Genomic DNA, 21,727 nt, shown 5'->3' with positions numbered 1-21,727 from the left:
TCAAAAGAAGAACAAGAGATAGTACTGACAGCTAGGGACCTAACCAATACTGACATTAGTAAGCTGTCAAAACTAGAGTTCAGAATGACTACTATCAAGGTGCTAGCTGGACTCGAGAAAAAGCATGGAAGATATAAGAGAATCCCTTCTGAAGAAATAAAATCCCTTTCTGGACAAATAAAAGAACTAAAATCTAACCAAGTTGAAATCAAAAGAGCTATTAATGAGGTGCAATAAAAAATGGAGACTCTTACTAGTAGGATAAATGAGACAGAAGAAAGAATTAGTGATATGAAGAACAAATGACAGAGAATAAAGAACCTGTGCAAACAAGAGACAAACAACCACTGGTCCACAAGGGGAGAATTTGAGAGATAAGTGATACCATAAGAAGAAATAATATTAGAGTAACTGGGATCCCAGAAGAAGAAGGAAGAAGGGGCAGAAGGTATATTGGAGCAGATTATAGCAGATAGGATAAACAGCATCCTTCTAAAGAATGAATGGGTAAACCAGGAAATTAAAGAAGAATTGAAAAAATTCATGGAAACAAATGGAAATGAAAACACAACTGTTCAAAATCTTTGGGACACAGCAACGGCAGTCCTGAGAGGAAAGTATATAGCAATACAAGGCTTTCTCAAGAAACAAGAAAGGTCTCAAGTACACAACCTAACCTTACACCTATAGGAGCTGGGAAGGAACAGCAAATAAAGCCTAACCCAGCCTGAGAAGAAAAATAGTAAAAGATCAGAGCAGAAATCAATGAAATAAAAACCAGAAAAATAGTAGAACAGATCAACAAAACTGTAAGCTGCTTCTTTGAAAGAATAAATCAACAAACTTCTACCCAGACTTATCCAAAAGCAAAGGAAAGGACCCAAATCAATAAAATCATTAATGAAAGAGGAGAGATCACAATGAACACCAGAGACATACAAACAATTATAAGAACATATTATGCACAATATATGCCAGCAAATATGACAATCTGAAAGAAATGGATGCATTCCTAGAGACATATAAACCACCAAAACTGAACCAGGAAGAAATAGAAAACCTGAACAGACCCATAACCAGTAAGGATATTGAAGCAGTCAACAAAAATCTCCCAAAAAAACAACACCCCAGGGTCAGACAAATTCCCAGGGGAATTCCACCAAGTATTTAAAGAAGAATTAATGCCTATTCTCCTGAAAGTGCTCCAAAAAATAGGAATGAAAGGAAAACTTCCAAACTCATTTTATGAGGCCAGGATTACCTTGATCCCAAAACCAGATAAAGACCCCATCAAAGAGGATAATTATAGGCCAATATCCTTGATGAACACAGACACAAAACTTCTCACTAAAATACTAACCAATAGGATCCAACAATACGTGAAAGGAGTATTCACCATGGCCAAGTGGGATTTATTCCTGGGCTGCAAGGTTGGTTCAACATCCACAAATCAATCAATGTCATACAATGCAATAATAAAAGAAAGAACAAGAACCCTATGATACTCTCAATAGAAGCTGAAAAAGCATTTGACAAATTACAGCGGAACTATTGTGACTTCATCAAGATCAAAAGCTTTTGCACAGCCAAGGAAACCGTCCACAAAACCAAAAGACAACTGACAGAATAGGAGAAGATATTTGCAAATGACAGATCAAATAAAGGGCTATATCCAAAACCTATAAAGAACTTATCAAACTCAACACCCAAAGAACTAATAATCCAATCAAAAATTGGGCAGAAGACATGAACAGACATTTCTGCCAACAGACACATAAAAAGGTGCCCCACATCACTCGGCATCAGAAAAATACAAATCAAAACCACAATGAGATACCAACCCACACCAGTCAGAATGGCTATAATTAACAAATAAGGAAATGACAGATGTTGACGACGATGTGGAGAAAGGGGAACCCTCCTATACTATTGGTGGGAAGGCAAGCTGGTGTAGCCACTCTGGAAAACAGTATGGAGGTTTCTCAAAAAGTTGAAAATAGACCTTCCCTTTGATCCAGCAATCGCACTACTGGTTATTTACCCTAAAGATACAAATGTAGTGATCCGAAGGGGCATGTGCACATGAATGTTTATAGCAACAATGTCCACAATAGCCAAACTATGGAAAGAACCTAGATGTCCATCAACAGATGAATGAATAATGAAGATGTGGTATATATATACACAACGCAATACTATGCAGCCATCAAAAGAAATGAAATCTTGCCATTTGCAACAACATGGATGGAACTAGAGGGTATTATGCTGAGCAAAATAAGTCAATCAGAGAAAGACAATTATCATATGAGCTCTCTGATATGAGGAATTTGAGAGGCAGGGTGGGGGGCTGTGTTGGGTAGGAAAGGAAAAAATAAAACAAGATGGGATCAGGAGGGAGACAAATCATAAGAGACTCCTAATCTCACAAAACAAAAGGGTCGCTGTTAGGTTGTGGGGTAGGGATGGGATGGTGAGTTATGGACATTGGGGAGGGTATGTGCTATGGTGAGGGCTGTGAAATGTGTAAGCCTGATGATTCACAGACAAGTACCCCTGGGACAAATAATACATTATATGTTAAAAATAAATAAATAAATACTGAATCAAGAAGAAACAGAAAATCTGAACACACTTAAAATTGAATCAGTAATCAAAAAACTGCCAAAACATAAAAGTCCAGGATCTAGAAGGATTCATAGGTGAATTTTATCAAACATTTAAAGAAGAGTTAATACCTATTTTCCTCAAACTTCCAAAAAATAGAAGGAAAGCTTAAAATACACTCTATTGCAACCATTATCAGCTTGATACCAAAACCACATAAACACACCACAAAAAGGAAAACTATAGGTCAATATCTCTGGGGGACATACATGCAAAATCCTCAACAAAATATCAGCAAATCATATTCAACAATATATGAAAAGGATCATTCATCATGATCAAGTGCATCTAGGGATGCAGCGATGGTTCGCTATTTACAAATCAATCAATATGATACACCACATTAACAAAACAAGGAACAAAAATCATATGGTCATCTCATTAGATGAAGAAAAAACATTTGACAAAGTATATTAATGCATGATACAAACCTTCCATAAAGTGGGTTTAGAGGGGCTCTATCTCAACACAATAAAGATCATATATGAAAAACCCACAGCTAACCTCATACTCAATGGTGAAACACTGAGCAACTTTTCCTCTACGATCAGGAATAAGACAAGAATATCCCACTCTCGGGTGCCTGGGTGGCTCAGTGGATTAAAGCCTCTGCCTTCAGCTCAGGTCATGATCCCAGGGTCCTGGGATCAAGGCCCACATTGGGCTGTCTGCTCAGCAGGGACCCTGCTTCCCTTCCTCTCTCTGCCTGCCTCTCTGCCTACTTGTGATCTCTGTCTGTCAAATAAATAAAAATAAAAATAAATCTTAAAAAAAAAAGAATATCCCACTCTCACCACTGTTATTCAACATATTACTAGAAATTCTAGCCAGAGCAGTTAGGCAACAAAAGATATAAAATGTATTCAAATTAATAAGGAAGAAAAAGTCACTATTTGTAGAGGACATGATACTGCATATAGAAAACCCTAAAGAGTCTATCAAAAAATTATTAAAAGTAATAAATGAATTCAATAAAGTTGTAGGATACAAAATTAATACACAAAATTTGGTTCTATTTATGTACATTAGTAATGAAGGAATAGAAAGAGAAATTAAGAAAAGAACTCCATTTACATTTTCACCAGAAATAATAAAATACGTAGGAATAAACTTAACCAAGAAAGTGAAGACCTGTATTCTGAAAACTATAAAACACTGATGAGAGAAGTTAAATATGGCACAAATTAATGAAAAGATATTCTATGCTCATGGATTAGAAAAATCAATATTAATAAAATGTTCATACTTTCCTAAGCAATCTACAGATTCAATGAAATCCCTATCAAAATACCAACAGCAGGTAACAGGGTGATGGGTATTGAGAAGGACACATGCTGTGATGAGCACTGGGTGTTACAGTTAACTAATGAATAGTTGAACACTGCATCAAGGATTAATTATGTACTACACAGTGGCTAACTGAACGTTAAAAAAAAATAAAGCTCAGATTTTATCATTGGCAAAAAAAAACCACAAACCAACAGCATTTTTCACAGAACTAGAACAAATAATATTAATATTTTTATGGAACCACGAAAGACCTGAAATAACCAAAGCAATGTTGGAAAAAAAAAAACAAAAAACAAAACTGGAGGTATCAGAGTCCCAGATTTCAAGATACTCAGCAAAGCTGTAGTAATCAAAACAGCATGGTGCTGGAACAAAAATAGACACATTGCTCAATAGAACATAATAGAGAAACCAGAAATAAACCCACACATATGTTGTCAATTAATCTATGACAAAGGAGGAAAGAACATACATTGGGGAAAAGACAGTGTCTTCAATAAATAGTGCTGGAAAAACTGGACAGCTACATGAAAAAGAATAAACACAGACCACCTTCTCACACCAACATAAAAATAAACTCTATAAGGCACAAATGCATAAAACTCCTCCAAGAAAACACAGGCAGTAATTTCTTTGATATTGGTCATTGCAACATTTTTCTAGATATGTCTCCTCAGGCAAAGGAAACAAAAACAAAAATAAATTATTTGGACTACACCAAAGTAAAAAGCATTTGCCTAGCAAAGCAAACCATCACCAAAGCAAAAAGGCAACCTACTAAATAGGAGAAGATATTTGTAACCATCACCAAAGCAAAAAGGCAGCCTACTAATTAGGAGAAGATATTTGCTCCTAATAAGGAGTTAATATCCAAAGTATGTAAAGAACTTATAAAACTCAACCAAAAAAAAAAAAAAAAAAACCAATCCAATTTAAAAAATGAGCAGAAGACCTAAATAGACATTTTCCAAAGAAGACTTACAGATGGCTAATAGACACCTGAAAAGATACTCATCACTAATCATCAGGAAAATGCAAATAAAAACCAAAATGAGACATCACCTTACACCTCTCAGAATGGCTATAATCAAAAAGACAACAAAAAGTAAGTGTTGGCAAGGATGTAGAGAACAAAGGAACCCTTGTGTACTTTTCGTAGGAATGTAAATTGGTATAGCCCCTGTTGAAAACAGTATGAAGGTTCCTTGAAAAATTAAAAATAGAAATATCATATGATCTAGTAATTCCACTACTGGATATTTAACCCCCCCAAAAAAAGACAAAAAAATTTTGAGAAGGTATATACACTCCTATGTCTATTGCAGCATTATTTACCATAGCCAAATATTGGAAGCAACCCAAGTGTCCATCAATAGATGAACATCTAAAGAAAAGAGATAGAGAGAGAGAGAGAGAGAAGGGGTGTGTGTGTGTGTGTGTGTGTGTGTGTGTGTGTGTGTGTGATGGAATATTACTGAGCCATAAAAAGTAATGATATCTTGACATTGGTGCCGACATTTATGGACCAAAGTGTATTATGCTAAGAGAAATAAGACAGAGAAAGACACTATCATGTGATTTCACTTATATGGGGAATCTAAGAAACAAAACATTTTAACAAACAAACAAAAGCAGAAACAGACACACAAATACAGAGAACAAACTGATGGCTGCCAGTGTGGGGGAGGGGGTGTGGACAAATGACTGAAGGGTAATCGAGGTACAGACTGCCAGATATGGAATGAATAATCATGAGGACAAAAGCCACAGCATAGGGAATACAGTTGATATTGTAATAATGTTGTATGGTGACAGATGGTAGCTACACTTGTGGTGAGCATAGAAAATGCAAAGAGTTGTTGAATCACTATGTTACACACCTGAAACTAAAGTAACATTGTGTGTCAACTATACTTCAATAACAAAAAAAAGCTATTGAATTTTAAAATCAGTAAGGATACCAATGATCATCTACTTCACCCTTTTATATGTTTAGTTATGTCTAATTTTAAAATCGTAAAAAATTCAAATGTAGTAATAGTTGCTCTATCACTATGACTTGGTGATTTAGACATGCATTGTGTTGATCATGTTAATCACATGTAATGAAACCTGAGATCTTTTGTTGTCACCATTATTAACTGGCAAAGGAGCTCCTATCAGCAATTTCACAGATTTTCATAGTTGGAGGACAAGATCAATAAACTTCATTCTCTCTCAACACAATCCATACATATAAGAGATGCTACAAAACAAGTCAAAATAGATTTGTGAACAGAATCCACCACAATCAGCAACTGTATTGAAAACTGTCTACTCTTGAATTCACTTAATAAGTAATTAGTTTCCTTTTGCTTTGTCCCAATTTACTGATTTGATTTGATTCTATTTGATTTAATTAAATCTAATTTAAACTTCTTGATTCCCCCAAATTCTGTTCAAGGGCCAGGATTAGGATGGTGCAAAACTGAAGGTGGTAGAAGGGCAAAAATTCAATAATCAAATAATACCTTAACTCAATATTTTTAAAAATCAAAATTAATGGCCAGATAAATTCAATATACAAAATACTACATTTTAGGGAGGTGGGGCAAGATGGCAGAGAGGTAGGAGACCCTGTTTCAACCAGTCCCCTAAAGTGAGCTAATTATCTACCAGAACACTCTGAACACCCATGAAATCACCCTGAGATGTAGGATTACACACTTCTGGATATCTACTGTGTTAGGATACTCCAGTGAAGAGGTAAAGCGTACTGAGAATGATCAGACTGATATTGGAAGATAAACAGAAGGGGGAAGGAGCCACCAGAAGTGACCCATTGGAAAGTAATACCCCAATATGAGAGTGCCCTGTGATTGGGGACCAGCATTAATGTGGAGTCTGGTTAAAAGCACTCAAAAAGAGCAAAAGACCTTAAGGGGCAATTGATGGAATTGGGCGGGCATGGGCACGGGCACGGACACAGGCCTAAGCCCACGGACCCAGGACAGCCACTGCCAGCGACCACCTGTGCCAGAGAGAGTATGGCAAGGCCTCCAGACCTAGGTCCCTGAGCCCCTGGCTTTCCACTACTTGCACCAGCGCTGGGATAGGTGCACTCCCGCTGGCACGTGTAAGGGAGTCTGGTGTGGATGCCAGCTGATGCTCTCTAGAACCACAGCCTTTTGCACTCTGCACATGCACTGTGTAACCAGGGTCTGAACCATGCTCTCCAACCGTGCTGGAGAGAGTTCTGTGCGGGTGCTAGCCACTGGTCTCTAGGACCGGCCAAGAGTCCGAACGCTCCCAGCCCAGGCTTGAAAATCTCAGCACGCTATCTCTGGGATCTCTCAGGGCAGTCTGGACCGCAGACAGCAGTCCCGGCAAAGGCAGCCACTGGAAGTGGGCTCCCTTGTCTAATATCACTTGTGGTTTTAGTGGCACGGAGGTGCAGGGACAACCAGGTGCTTTGGGCAACCTCTAAGATGGTGGCTGGGACATGCACTGCCTATGGCAGGTTGCACAGATCAGCAGAGTTTGCAGAGGGGGAGTCTGTGTGTTCTGGACCACCCAGAGGGGAGCAGACTCAGGCTTCTCTCTGAGATACAGTTTGGGTACAGTTTGCTTTCCACTAAACCTCTGAAAAGCCGCAAAAAGCCACCAAAGAACAAAAACCTGCAGAGAACAAAAGCCTAAAAAACTGGTTTCCACAGAGCCCAGCCCCTTGATAGGGAGGACTCAACCCAAGCAAGACTGACTGAAAAACAATGTGGCAGCCCCCTCCCCCAGATAGTCAGCCAAAAGAAGGAGAGGACAACCACCACAGGGTCTCCATAACATTTTAAAACCCCAATATCAGGGGAACACAAGATATTATACTCCCAGTATTGCCCTAAAACCTGCATATTTCATAGATATAACTTTTATTTTAATTTGTTCTCACGATTCTTGTTCTTTTTAATTTTCTTAACCCATTTACCACTACAACGAGAGGTTCAATACAACATATTCCACAATAACCTCTTACCTTGAACTTTTTCATACACATACATGTGTTTTTCCTTTGCTTTTCTATTTTTCTTAATATACATACAGATATAAGCTTCAAGGTAATCCTCTTTCCCTTATCAATACTACCCTTATATATATACCAGTTTTAATCTCCCTTTATCTCTGCAAAGTTGCGTCCTTCAACAAAGATATCAAGATACACCCAGGAAGAATCAAAATAACCTTCCTCACCCACATTGAGGGTTTATAACCAACCTCCCATCTTTTTCTTCTGTCAGTGTTTCTGTGCATTTGTTTTTGTTCTGATATTTCATAAATTTTATACTTGGGGTTCATTTTGGCTGGGTTCTTTTTTTTTTCTTCTTCTTATCTTTTATTTTCACTGATATTTTTGTTTGTATACCTTATAAATCTTACCTTTGGGGCCCATTCTGGCTGGGTCTTCTCTCTCTCTCTCTCTCTCTCTCTCTCTCTCTTTCCTGTCTCTCTCTTTCTCTCTCTCTTTTTTGCTTTTTTCCCTTTCTTTTTGATGGTGACTTCTGATTGCTCAGAAGCGTTCCAGGGTGCACCTTACCTGGATCATGCTTGATATATTCAGCTACACATCCCCTCTACCACCACTCACCAAAATGACTAGGAGCAGGAACACCCAACAGAGGAAAAATTCAGAGACTGTGCCCTCTCCATCAGAGCTATTGGATATGGACATAAACAGTATGTCAGAAAGGGAATTCAGGGTAACAACTATCCAGGCAATGGCTAGGTTGGAGAAAACCATTAATGACAACATGGAATTGATTAGGGAAGAAGTGAAAGCCACCTGGGAAGAGGTTAAAAATGCTATCAATGAGATCCTATCTAATCTAAAGTCTCTAACAGCTAGGATAACCAAGGCAGAAGATAGAATTAGTGATCTGGAGGACAAACTGATAGAGAAAAAGAATCAGGAGGAGGCCTGGAGCAAACAACTTAGAAGGTATGAAAACAGAATTAGGGAAATAAATGATGCCATGAAAAGTTCCAAAGTCAGAATTATTGGGATCCCTGGGGGGGGGGGGAGAAGACTAGAAGATATAGTTGAACAAATTCTCCATGAAAATTTTCCCAATCTGGGGAATGGAACCAGTGTTCCTATCATAGAGGCAGAAAAGACACCCCCCAAGATCACAGAATCTAAAAAGACCTTGAGACACTTGATTCTGAAACTGATGAATCATAATTTTAGACAAGAGCTCTTGAAAGCAGCTAGGAATTTCTTACATAAAATGGAAGGTCCATCAGAATAACATCAGATCTGTTCACAGAAACCTGGCAAGCCAGAAAGGGCTGGAGAGACATGTTCAGGGCACTAAATGAGAAGAACATGCAGCCAAGAATACTTTATCCAGCAAGGTTGACATTTAGAATGGATGGAGACATAAAGAGCTTCCAAGACCAGCAAGGTTTAAAAGAGTATATGACCACCAACCCAGCACTACAAGAAATATTAAGGGTTTTTTTTTTAATAAAAGAAGAAAGAACCCAAGAGTGCCACAGAACAGAAATTTACAGAGACAATCTATAGAAACAAGGACTTCTTAGGCAATATGATGTCAATAAAAATGTATATTTCAATAATCATTCAACATGAATGGCCTAAACACTCCCATAAAAAGGCAAAGGTTGCATATTGGATAAAATGACAGGACCCATCCATATGTTGTCTACAAGAGACCCATTTTAACCTAAGGATACATCCAGACTGAAAGTGAAGGGATGGGGAAGCATCTTTTATGCCAATGGGCCTCAAAAGAAAGCTGGGCTAGCGATTTTCATATCAGATAAATTATATTTTAAACTAAAGACTGTAGTCAGAGATAAAGAAGGACACTACATCATTCTTAAAGAGTCTATCCACTAAGAAGATCTAACAATTGTAAATATTTATGCCCCCAATACAGGATCAGCCAACTACATAGGACAACTGTTAATCAAGATAAAGAGTCATATTGGCATGAATACATTAATAGTAGAGGATCTTAACACAACACTCTCAGTAATAGGCAGATTATGCAAGCAGAAAATCAATAAAGAAACAAGAGCATTGAATGACACATTGGACCAAATGGACCTCATAGACATATAAAGAACATTCCAGCCTAAAACAACAGACTAACTACTCATTCTTCTCAAGTGCACATGGAACTTTCTCTAGGATAGACCACATACTGGGTCACAAATCAGGGCTCAACCAATACCAAGTGACTGAGATTATTCTCTGCATATTCTCAGACCACAATGCTTTGAAACTGGAACTCAACCACAAGAAAAATCTTGGAAGGAATTCAAACACTTGGAAGCCAAGACCACCCTGCTTAAGAATGTTTGGATCAGAAAGGACGAATACCCAACTTTTGTAGCAACATGGACAGGACTGGAAGAGATTATGCTGAGTGAAATAAGTCAAACAGAGAAAGTCAAGTATCATATGGTTTCACTTATTGGTGGAGCATAACAAATAATATAGAGGACAAGGGTAGATGGAGAGGAGAAGGGAGTTGAGGGAAATTGGAAGGGGAGGTGAACCATGAGAGACTATGGACTCTAAAAAACAACCTGAGGGTTTTGAAGGGGCGGGTTGGGAGGGTGGGGGAACCAGGTGGTGGGTATTAGGGAGGGCACAGATTGCATGGAGCACTGGGTGTGGTGAAAAAACAATGAATACTGTTATGCTGAAAATAAATAAAAAATTTAATTTAAAAAAAAAGAAAAGAAAAGTTATTTGGAATATGGAATGCTCTGAATAAAAACTACTAATGGAATTACATTGAGACTTTTCCAATTACATACTATTTTTTCTCTATTAAAGTCTGTAGTTTAATGTTAAAAAAAAAAAAAAGAATGTTTGGATCAACCAGGAAATCAATGAAGAATTTAAACAATTCATGGAAACCAATGAGAATGAAGACACTTTGGTCCAAAACCTATGGGATACAGCAAAGGCAGTCCTAAGGGGGAAATACATAGCCATCCAAGACTCCCTCAAAAAAAAAAATTGAAAAATCCAGAATGTACCAGCTCTCTTTACACCTTAAAGAACTAGAGAATCAACAACAAATTAAGACAACCCCAGGCACAAGAAGAGAAATAATCAAGATTAGAGCAGAGATCAATGAGATAGAAACTAGAAATACAGTATAACACATAAATGAAACTAGAAGCTGTTTTTTTGACAGAAACAATAAGATCGATAAACCATTGGCCAAACCAATGCAAAAGAAAAGACAGGGGACCCAAATTAATAAAATTATGAATGAAAAGGGAGAGATCATGATTAACACCAAGGAAATAGAAACAATCATCAGAAATTATTATCAACAGTTATATGCCAATAAGTTAAGCAACATAGACAAAATTGATGCATTCCTGGAAACCTAACTTCCAAAACTGAATGAGGAAGAAACTGACAACCCGAATAGACCAATATCTAGTAAAGAGATTGAAGCAGTGATCAAAAACCTCCAGAAAACAAGAGCCCAGGCAGAAGACATGAACAGATACTTCCCCAAAGATGACATACAAATGGCTAACAGACACATGAAAAAATGTTAATCATCACTAGCCATCAGGGAGACTCAAATCAAAACCACATTGAGATACCACCTTACACCAGTATGAATGGCCAAAATTAACAATACAGTAAACAAAATGTGTTCAAAATGTGGAGAAAGGGGAACCCTCTTACACTGTTGGGGGGAATGCAACTTGGTGCAGCCACTTTGGAAAACAGTGTGGAGATTCCTTAAGAAATTAAAAAATAGAACTTCTCTATGATCCTGCAATTGCACTATTGGGTATTTACCCCAAAGATACAGATGTAGTGAAGAGAAGGGCCATCTGTACCCCAATGTTCATAGCAGCAATGGCCACAGTTGCCAAAGTGTGGAAAGAACTAAGATGCCCTTCGACAGAAGAATGGATAAAGAAGATATGGCCCATATATTATGCCTCCATCAGAAAGGATGAATACCCAACTTTTGTATCAACATGGATGGGACTGGAAGAGATTATGCTGAGTGAAATAAGTTAAGCAGAGAGAGTCAATTATCATATGGTTTCACTTATTTGTGGGCCATAAGGATTAACATGGAGACATGGGGAGATGGAAAGGAGAAGAAGTAAGTTGGGTGGAATTGGAAGGGGGAGACAAACAATGAGAGACTGTGGACTCTGAAAAACAAACTGAGGGTTTTGGAGGGGAGGGGGGGTGGGAGGTTGGGTGAGCCTGGTATTATGGAGGGCATGTATTGCACGGAGCACTGGGTGTGATGCATAAACAATGAATTCTGGAACACGGAAAAGAAAAAAAAAAAAGCCCAGGACCTGACCAATTCCCTGGGGAATTCTACCAGACATTCAAAGAAGAAATAATACGTACTTTCCTGAAGCTGTTTCAAAAAATAGAAATAGAAGGAAAACTCCCAGACTCTTTCTATGAACCCAGCATTACCCTGATCCCCAAACCAGGCAAAGTCCCCATCAAAAAGGAGAATTTCGACCAATATCACTGATGAATATGGATGCTAAGATTCTCAACAAGAACCTAGCTAATAGGATCCAACTGTGCTTTAAAAAGATTATCCATCATGACCAGGTGGGATTTATCCATGGGATGCAAATGTGGTTCAACACTCACAAGTCAATCAATGTGATAGAACAAATCAATAAGAGAAGAGAGAGGAACCACATGGTCCTCAAAATTGATGCAGAAAAAGCATTTGACAAGATACAGCATCCATTCCTGATTAAAATGCTTCAAAGTATAAGGATAGAGGGAACATTCCTCAACTTCATAAAATCTCTCTATGAGAAACCCACAGTGAATATCATCCTCAATGGGGAAAAGCTGACAACCTTCCCTTTGAGATCAGGAACACGACAAGGATGCCCACTCTCACCACTTGTTCCACATAGTACTAGAAGTCCTAGCGTCAGCGAACAGACAACAAAAAGAAATAAAATGTATTCGAATTGGCAAAGAAGAAGTCAAACTCTCTCTCTTCACAGATGACATGATACTTTATATGGAAAACCCAAAAGACTCCACCCCCAAACTACTAGAACTCACACAGCAATTCAGTAATGTGGCAGGATACAAAATCAATGCACAGAAATCAGTTGCTTTCTTATACACTAACAGTGAAAATATAGAAAGGGAAGTGAGAGAATTGATTCCATTTACTATAGCACCAAGAGCTATAAGATACCTAGGAATAAACCTAGCCAAAGCAGTAAAGGATCTGTACTCGAGGAACTACAGAACACCCATGAAAGGAACTGAAGGCACAAAAAGATGGAAAACCATTGCATGCTCATGGATCAGAAGAATAAACATTGTTAAAATGTCTATACTGCCCAGAGCAATCTATACTTTCAATGCCATTCTGATCAAAATTCCACCAGCAATTTTCAAATAGGTGGAACAAACAATCCTAAAATTTGTATGGAACCAGAAAATACCCTGAATTGCTAAGGAAATGTTGAAAAAGAAAAACAAACCTGGGGGCATCACATTGCCTGATTTCAAGCTTTACTACAAAGCTGTGATCACCAAGATAGCATGGTACTGGCAAAGGCTCAATCCCAGAATCCTGAGATCATGACCTGAGTCAAAATCAAGAGAAAGGAACGCTTGTATACAGTTGGGAATGTAAATTGGTTCAGCCACTATTGAAAACAGTATGGAAGTTCCTCAAAATCTTAAAAATAGAACTATCATATGATCCAGCAATTCCACTTCTGGGTATTTACCCAAAGGATTTGGAATCATGATCTCAAAAAGGTATGTCCACTCCTATGCACATTGCAGCCTTATTCACAATTGCCAAAATATGTAAATAATCTAAGTGTCCATTAAGGAATAAATGTAAAAGAAAATGTGATATATCTTATTCAATGTTATATAATGTGATAAAATGTAATATATATTATTAAACCATGAAAATCAGAAATTCCTGCCATCTGAGACAATCTGGATAAACCTTTAAGGCATTATGCTAAATGAAATATATCAGACAGAGAAAAATAAATCTTATATGATATAAATATATGTGGAATCTAAAAAGCCAAACAGAGAAACAGGGAGAAGTTTGGGGTTTTGTGTAGTAAAAATAGTGAAATGTTAGTCAAGGGTACAAACTTCCAGTTATAATAGTAATACATTCTGGAGATCCAATGTACAATATGTTGGTTATTGCTAATAAATACCATATTATATACTTGAAAGTTGCTGAGAAAATAAATCTTCAAAATTCTCACCACAAAAAAGAAAGGGCAATTATATGGTGGGATGGAGGTTTAACCAATGCCATGTGATAATCATTTTGCAATATATGAATGTATCAAATCAACATGTTGCATGCCTTAAACTTACACAGGATTTTATGTCAATTATAGCCTAATAATGTTGGAGGGAAAAGATGTATCAGAGAGAAAAAGACACAAGCAACATGGCAGTGTAGGAAGCCCTGGACTCTCCTTCACACTCACAAATTCACTGATTCAGCTTCAATTCATGGATTAGTTTTGTGATGAACTCTAAATTAAATGAAAGAATTCCTTACTCTGGGAGAATGCAAAACCAGACTCCCCAAAGCCAGTAGGCAGATTCAAGATACCCTTTCATCAGCAAACTTACCACAGTGCAGTCTTACAAGCAGGAAGAGACCATCTAGTTTTCTGCTTCACCCAGGAAAGAAGGATTTGCTTGGAGGTCCAATATGGGTACATTTTCAAGGGGGCTACCCAAAGACCTGGAATCTATATTGCCAGTTCTGGTAGCTCTGATGATGTCTGGATGTCCAGGCACTATAGGGATGGCAGCTTGAGCTAGTAGTCATCAGTGGTACTCCTTCTGCTCACTACCAAGTGAGTGGATAAATAATACCAGCTCTCAGCTTTCCCCTTGGGATGCAAAGACTTGATCCATTCATCCAGAGCCCCAAGTACCAAATAGAAATCATGAAGCTGACAACACACCAACAACTGAAAAATGCACTAGAGGGGTTCAATAACAGACTAGATCAAGCAATGGAATGATCAGTGAACTCAAAAAGAGGTTACTAGAAAATATTAACAACAGCAAACAAAATGAAAGTGACTTAAGGGAGTTATGGAGCACCATCAATGGCACTAATATATGCATTATGAGAGTTCCAGGAGAGGAGTAGAGAAGGAAAGGAGCAGGAAGCATCTTCAAAGAAATAATGGTTTAATAACTTCCCAGTTGGAAGAAGGAAATGGATATCCAGATGGAGAAAGACCAAAGAACCTCATGGGCCCAAAGAAATCCATAACAAGACACATTATAATAAAATTGTAAAAATTCAAAGACAAGGAGAGAATTTGACAGTAGGGAAAAAAGTGAGTTCTTACATACAATGGAACCCCCATAAGGCTATGAGGGAATTTTTCAGCAGAAATCTTATAGTCCAGAAGGCAGCAGGATGATATGCAAAGCACTGAAAGAAAAAGCCACCAACAAAGAATACTCTATCAGGCAAAACTGCCCTTCAGAAATTAAAGGGAGATAAAATCGTTCCAGACTAAAGTTAAATGAGTTCATGACCACTAGACCTCCCTTCCACAAAATGCTAAAGACAGTATTGCCAGCACTATGGTGGCATAAGAAATCCCTCCTTTTTGTGCCTCCCTTCTAATAAAAAATCCACATATATTTATTATATACCAGGTCAATTTTAGACACTCAAGGAAGAACAGAAGGTGGAGAAAAATGGTTCCCAATCTTTAAGATATTAAAGATTTAGATGTAAATACATAAAACATGGTGTTAAAAGACTTAATGGGCTTCAGAGTAAGGAAATACTGCAACGAAGCTTTAAAAAGCTTTTAGCTGGGTTGTCTAGGTGGCTCAGTAGGCTGTGTCTGACTTCGGCTCAGGTCATGATCTCAGGGTTCTGGGAGCGAGCTCCATGTAGGGTTCCCTGCTCATCAGGGAGTCTACTTGTCCCTCTCCTCTGCCCTTCCCCTGGCTCATGCTTTCTCTCACTTTCTCCCTCAAATAAAAATAAAATCTTTTTTAAAAAAGGCTTTTTAGCTGAGTTATTTTAAATAATATTAAAAATAGATAAGATAATGTCTACATATAAAATGAATTGGTTTTTCTTTCTTTCCACAAATTTTATTGTGTTAAAATACACACAAAATAAAGTTTACCATCTTAACCATTTTTAAGTGTACAGTTTAATGGTATTAAATACATTCATGTTGTGTAGCCATCACTACCATTCATTCATAACTTTTCATCTCGTAAAACTAAAATGCTATACTTATTAAACAATAACTCTCCATTCCTTCTCCTCCCAAGTCCCTGACAAATATCATTATATTTTTTATATCTATGATTTTGACTATCAGATAGAGCAATAGAATCATAGAGTATTTGTATTTTTGTGACTGGCTATTTCACTCAGCAAAATTGTCCTCGAGATTCATCCATGTTGTAGAATATTACAAAATTTCTATCCTTTTTAATGCAGAATAAAATTCCATTGTTTGTACATACCACATTTTTCTTTTTCCATACATCTATTGATGGACACTTGGATTACTTCCAAATTTTAGCTATTCTCAATAATGCTGCTATGAACATGGGTGTACAAATATCTCTTCCAGACAGTGCTTTCAATTCTTTTGGTTATAGTCTCATAAATAGGAATGCTGGGTCATATAGTAATTCTGTTTCTAATTTTAGAGGAACAATCATCTATTTTTCACAACAGTTTATATCATTTTCCATCCCCATCAACAGTGCACAAGGGTTCTGATTCCTCTACGTACTCACCCATCTTTTGGGTGGAGTTTTGTGTGGGTTTTTTTGGTAGCCACCCTAATGAGTGTGAAACTGTGATTTTGATTTACACTTCCCTACTGATTAGTAATGTTGAGAGATAGGTATTTGGAGAAATACCTATTCAAATTCTTTGCCCATTTTTGAATTGAACTATTTGTTTTTTGTAGTTGAGTTTTAGGAGTTTCTATATAATCTGGATATTAATTTCTTATCAGATACATGATTCATAAATATTTTCTTCCCATGAAACTACAAAACATCCAGAAAGCAGTTAATAAGATGGCCCCTTGTGGGGAGCCAGATAACTCTGTTTTAGGAACTCTTCTGTGTATTGTAGAATGTTTAGTAGAATACCTGACTTTTACTTTCTAGAAGCCAGTAACAATTCTGCCCCAGTTGTAAAAACCAAAAATGTCTGTAGGCATTGTGTCTAGTAAGCAATGGTCATGAATTCTGCTAAATGTACTGCAATGGACAGAACAATTTTCTTTATTCCCACCTCTTACAATGAAGAATTATCTGGCCTAAAATATCAATACTGTTGCCATTGAGAAACCCTGATGTGACTGTTGGGTTTGTACCCACATTCCTCTAGGTGTACCCAACTTAATTTGGTGACAAATATCCCTAATAATGTATGTGACTTTACAACTAATGAGACCTCCTACCTTTTAAAGGATAAACATCACCACAAATTAACAATGCTAAAACTTTAACATCATTTTATATTATACCTAAATGCTAAGTTTCTGCATGTGTAGAAATAACACTGAAGAGACTACCACAGGAGCTACACTCCTATAAAAACAAAATTTGCTAAGGAACTTAAAAAAGGACACATTTTACCCTATAAGAATATTTTGGCCAGAAACTAATAATTTAGTGGCACATAATGATTTGTTTTAGGTCTGTGAATAAGATTTTATTGGCTGTTACCTATACCTCATGTATCATTCTTATCTTGGAAAGCTAATGACTTCTTCAGAATTCTATTAAGCCCTACTCAAGAACATTCTGGTTAACCAGTGTCCATGGCAGATCACAGATGACCTAGTCAAAGAATTTTAATTCATTTGGGTTGAAATACAGTTATGGTTGAGGAAAAATGTTCAACTCCAAAATTTTCAATTTCCTTTTGCCCCCAAGCTCTGTAGGAGGCTCACAAAATCTGACTGTTTTTCAAAAATAAATACAAAAGCTAACTGATAGTCGGGCCCAGAATTATCATTTCCTAAATTCATTAACACAAGAAGTCACTAGGACTGGAGAGACATTTCTTCAAAATCAAGATGTTTAGATGTTATACTTATCTCCAACAAATTTTTTTTTAAAGTTTTATTTATTTATTTATTTGACAGAGATCACAAGTAGGCAGAGAGGCAAGCAGAGAAAGAGGAAGGGAAGCAGGCTCCCTGCTGAGCAGAGAGCCTGATGCAGGGCTCGATCCCAGGACCCTGGGATCATGACCTGAGCTGAAGGCAGAGGCTTTAACCCACTGAGCCACCCAGGCGCCCCTCCAACAAATTTTTAATACTTTGGGAGAAGACGATTGTACTTAAACACCTGTAGTTCTCACAGAGAGCTTTAAATCACTCAAAATCACTGCTAATACTAAAGAAACAGTAAACAAGATAAATAACTTGGGGTATACCTAGTTGACATCCCACTATATGGATCTACATTTATCTGACTAGCACTGCAATTTAGTTTCCCTATTTTACTTAGGGAAAACATTAAATCATGGATCTGAAGTAATTTTCTGTTTCTCCTAATTTTGCTGGCCATTTGTTTGTATCTCAATTATGTTTTAAATATTAATGCCACCATTGTCTTGCTAGACAACATAACTATGATTCGATAGAAAGGCAGAACAAAATTATAATATCACCAAAACCTCTACCTCATCTCCTCCTTAAATTCCTGTCATTCATATAGATTTGCATAATACTTAGGTAGGTACACAAATATCTATGACCTGGCAAAGGAAGGCCTTAAGGGAGGACTGAGAATAAAACATTTTACTCTCTCAAAGAACATGAACTGTATGTTCAGAAAATCGCATATTTCAGTGAAGCTAATGATCTACACATTTATAGGAAGATATCAAACTGAACTAGACCGGTCATAAACTGAAATACTCATTCATGAGCAAGCCCCTTCGAACAGACTCATACTTGAAATCCATACAATTAGTTACTAGTCCAGCTTTGTTCTAGTAAAAACTTTGTTTCATTTAAGACTAAACTAAACACCACCACCACCAATTCTATATAATCTGAGAAGTTGCATTTCCACTTGAGGTTTCTTCCTCTACAAACAAGAATTCCATATAAATTAAGGTTTTTTTCAGAATCAAGAAAATTTTATTTCCTTTAACACTAAGGGACAAGACTTTACTCATTAACAAATTATATTTACCTTTTGTCCTATAGAATTGAATAATGAAGCGTAGTATAATCAGAATTTAGGAACTAAGAAGAAAGTTTTGCTCCTTACCTCCCCCAATCAAATCTTTACACTGTTTGTTATGTATCCGACATCGTCCTCCAAAACAGTAGGCATCACCCGAATCACAACTTTGTCCATCACGTGCGTAAGTGTCAGGCACACAGTGTGAGGAAACCCCATTGCAATACTCAGGGAAATCGCATTCGTCCAAAGATTTCCTACACTGTATACCAATTGGTTTTAGCTAGAAGGGAAAAGGGAACATAAGAAAAGATTATGCACCAATGACACTCAAATTGTCTTTCCTTTCAGGCTTTAATTTTTCATTTTTTTTAAGTTGTTAAAGGCAAGGAGAAAATTGAGTCTTAATAACTATTTAAGCATTGCATAGAAATTTAAATAATTAAATTTAATTTAAATAATTAAATTTACTGTGGATAAAAGAATGGGTAGTGCTTGTAAGAGAATTGAGAAATTCAAAGTAGACTACCATAATTATTGGGGAAAAAAAAGAAAGACAAAAACTAAACCTAAGCAATTATCATAGAAATTACTTTTAAAAATTACTTGCAATCCATCATGGCTATGTTCATGTGGACAGCCTCTGGTTTCTCCTATGCTGTCCCTTCAAGCAGAAACCAGCAACCATTACAAAATAATAAGTATACATCATAAACATTGAGAAAAAAAGTTTATAAGGTGATTTAAGGACACACAAGAAAAGGTTTATTTCACATATCACGTTGCAAACAACTATTTAAAAAATAGCTTTCCCCATAATACATCTCTGATCTCTTCAGCACTTAGTCTAGCCAAGTCCTTTCAGGATTTGCCTTCTGTATACCTGTCTTTGCCAATAAACTTCCAAATAGCATTACTGCAAGCCCTTTTCCTCAACCTAAGCCCCAATTCCTCCTGACTATCCTACACAAATTAAATTTGTTCTAGCTTTCAAAGGTCCTAGAAGCCCAGCTTCTGTAACATTCACCACCCCCGAAAATGGGTTTTCTCTTTACATTTTTCCATGTTGTCAACATGTATTTTCTATATATAGCAATTCTAACACAAATTCTTCAAGTGATGGGTGGGAAGACAAAACATAATACTTGAGTCATCCAAGTTTATGTAGTTAACATTCAAATCAAAACCAATGATCAAAATTATTTCTAAAGGAAAATACATACAAGTATAATGAAAAGGTATTGATATCAGTTTCTTTAAAATATGCTTCCTTTTATAAATATGTATAAGTGGCAATATTACATTCATTATAATTTCTTCTATTGTTTTGTCTATTTTTTATAGCAGTTTAATGGTCACAGAAAATATGAGGGGTAAGTACAGAGATTTCTCATAAAACCCTTGCACCGGACATATAAAACCTCCTCTTATCAATATCTCCACCTGGAGTGGTACATTTGTTACAACTGATGAACTTACATGACACATCATAAACAGTCAAAGTCCATCGTTTACAAGAAAGTTCTTTCTCATTGTTATGCATTGTATGGGCTTAAACATATGTTTAATGACATGTATCTATTGTAATGGTATCATGCTGAGTATTTTCACTGCTCTAAAAATCCTTCATGCTCTGCTTATTCATCTCCCCTTTAGTTCCTGGCAAACACTGACCTTTTTGCAGTCCTTTTCCAGAATGTCATATATTTGGAATCATAGAATATGTAATCTTTTCAGATTGGATTATTTCACCCAACTTCTTTTTCAATATTTATAAATACCTTGTTCCTCAAATGTTCTTTGAACCAAGTTATATCATTCTACTTGCCTCCTCTATTAAGAGGTGTTCATGTTTCTCTACTTGGTTCCCTAATTCCAAAATGGCCCTAAAGCTTAAAAAGGGGGACTCCCTTTTCTGAGTGTTTTCTCCTAAAATCTTTTTGGGTGTTTTTTTATTTTATTTGTAATTCATTTTTATTCTTCCCAAGACTGTCAGTCTCTACATTTAAGGTACAATTCATTGTCAGGACTATGTCCCTTTACACAACTAAATGAGGAATGGGTAGGTTAAGTTAATGCCTCTGACCACCACACCAGCCTTGACTGCATAGTAAAGAGAGTACTATGTATATCAGACCGCTCATAGTTTGGGCCAATTCCATTTTGATAACCAGGCCCAAGGACTAGTGATAATCATTACTACTATTCCATTTGCAACAGCAGTTGTTCACATATCTCTGTTGATACATGAATCTTGTTTAAGTTATTCCTTTTTGGCACAGCAATGATGGGCAGTTCGGTAGTTTGTTATACTGCTTGTGTTTGATACATTGTTTAATTTTTTTATTTTTTTTAAGATTTTATTTATTTATTTGATAGACAGAGATTACAAGTAGGCAGACAGGCAGGCAGAGAGAGAGGAGGAAGCAGGTTCCCTGCTGAGCAAAGAGCCCGATGTGGGGCTCGATCCCAGGACCCTGAGACCATGACCTGAGCTGAAAGCAGAGGCTTCAACCCACT

At 37.0% G+C, this 21,727-nt stretch overlaps 1 protein-coding gene across 1 annotated transcript in view; it reads right to left on the bottom strand.

Annotated features, from left to right (window-relative positions):
* LOC308339064 (disintegrin and metalloproteinase domain-containing protein 5-like) overlaps positions 1-21,727 on the bottom strand; it is a gene marked incomplete at its 5' end in the record, with an annotated part of 157,507 nt that overhangs the window by 38,472 nt on the left and 97,308 nt on the right. The window contains one exon of the mRNA XM_080797436.1: positions 19,295-19,490. Coding sequence (XP_080653562.1) covers positions 19,295-19,490 — 196 coding nt within the window. The remainder of the gene's footprint in view (positions 1-19,294; positions 19,491-21,727) is intronic.

Source organism: Martes martes (genome assembly GCF_963455335.1).
Source record: "Martes martes genome assembly, chromosome: 2".
Classification (NCBI taxonomy): Eukaryota; Metazoa; Chordata; class Mammalia; order Carnivora; family Mustelidae; genus Martes; species Martes martes.
The sequence above is the reverse complement of the archived record's forward strand: the minus strand, read 5'-3'. Positions and strand labels throughout refer to the sequence as shown.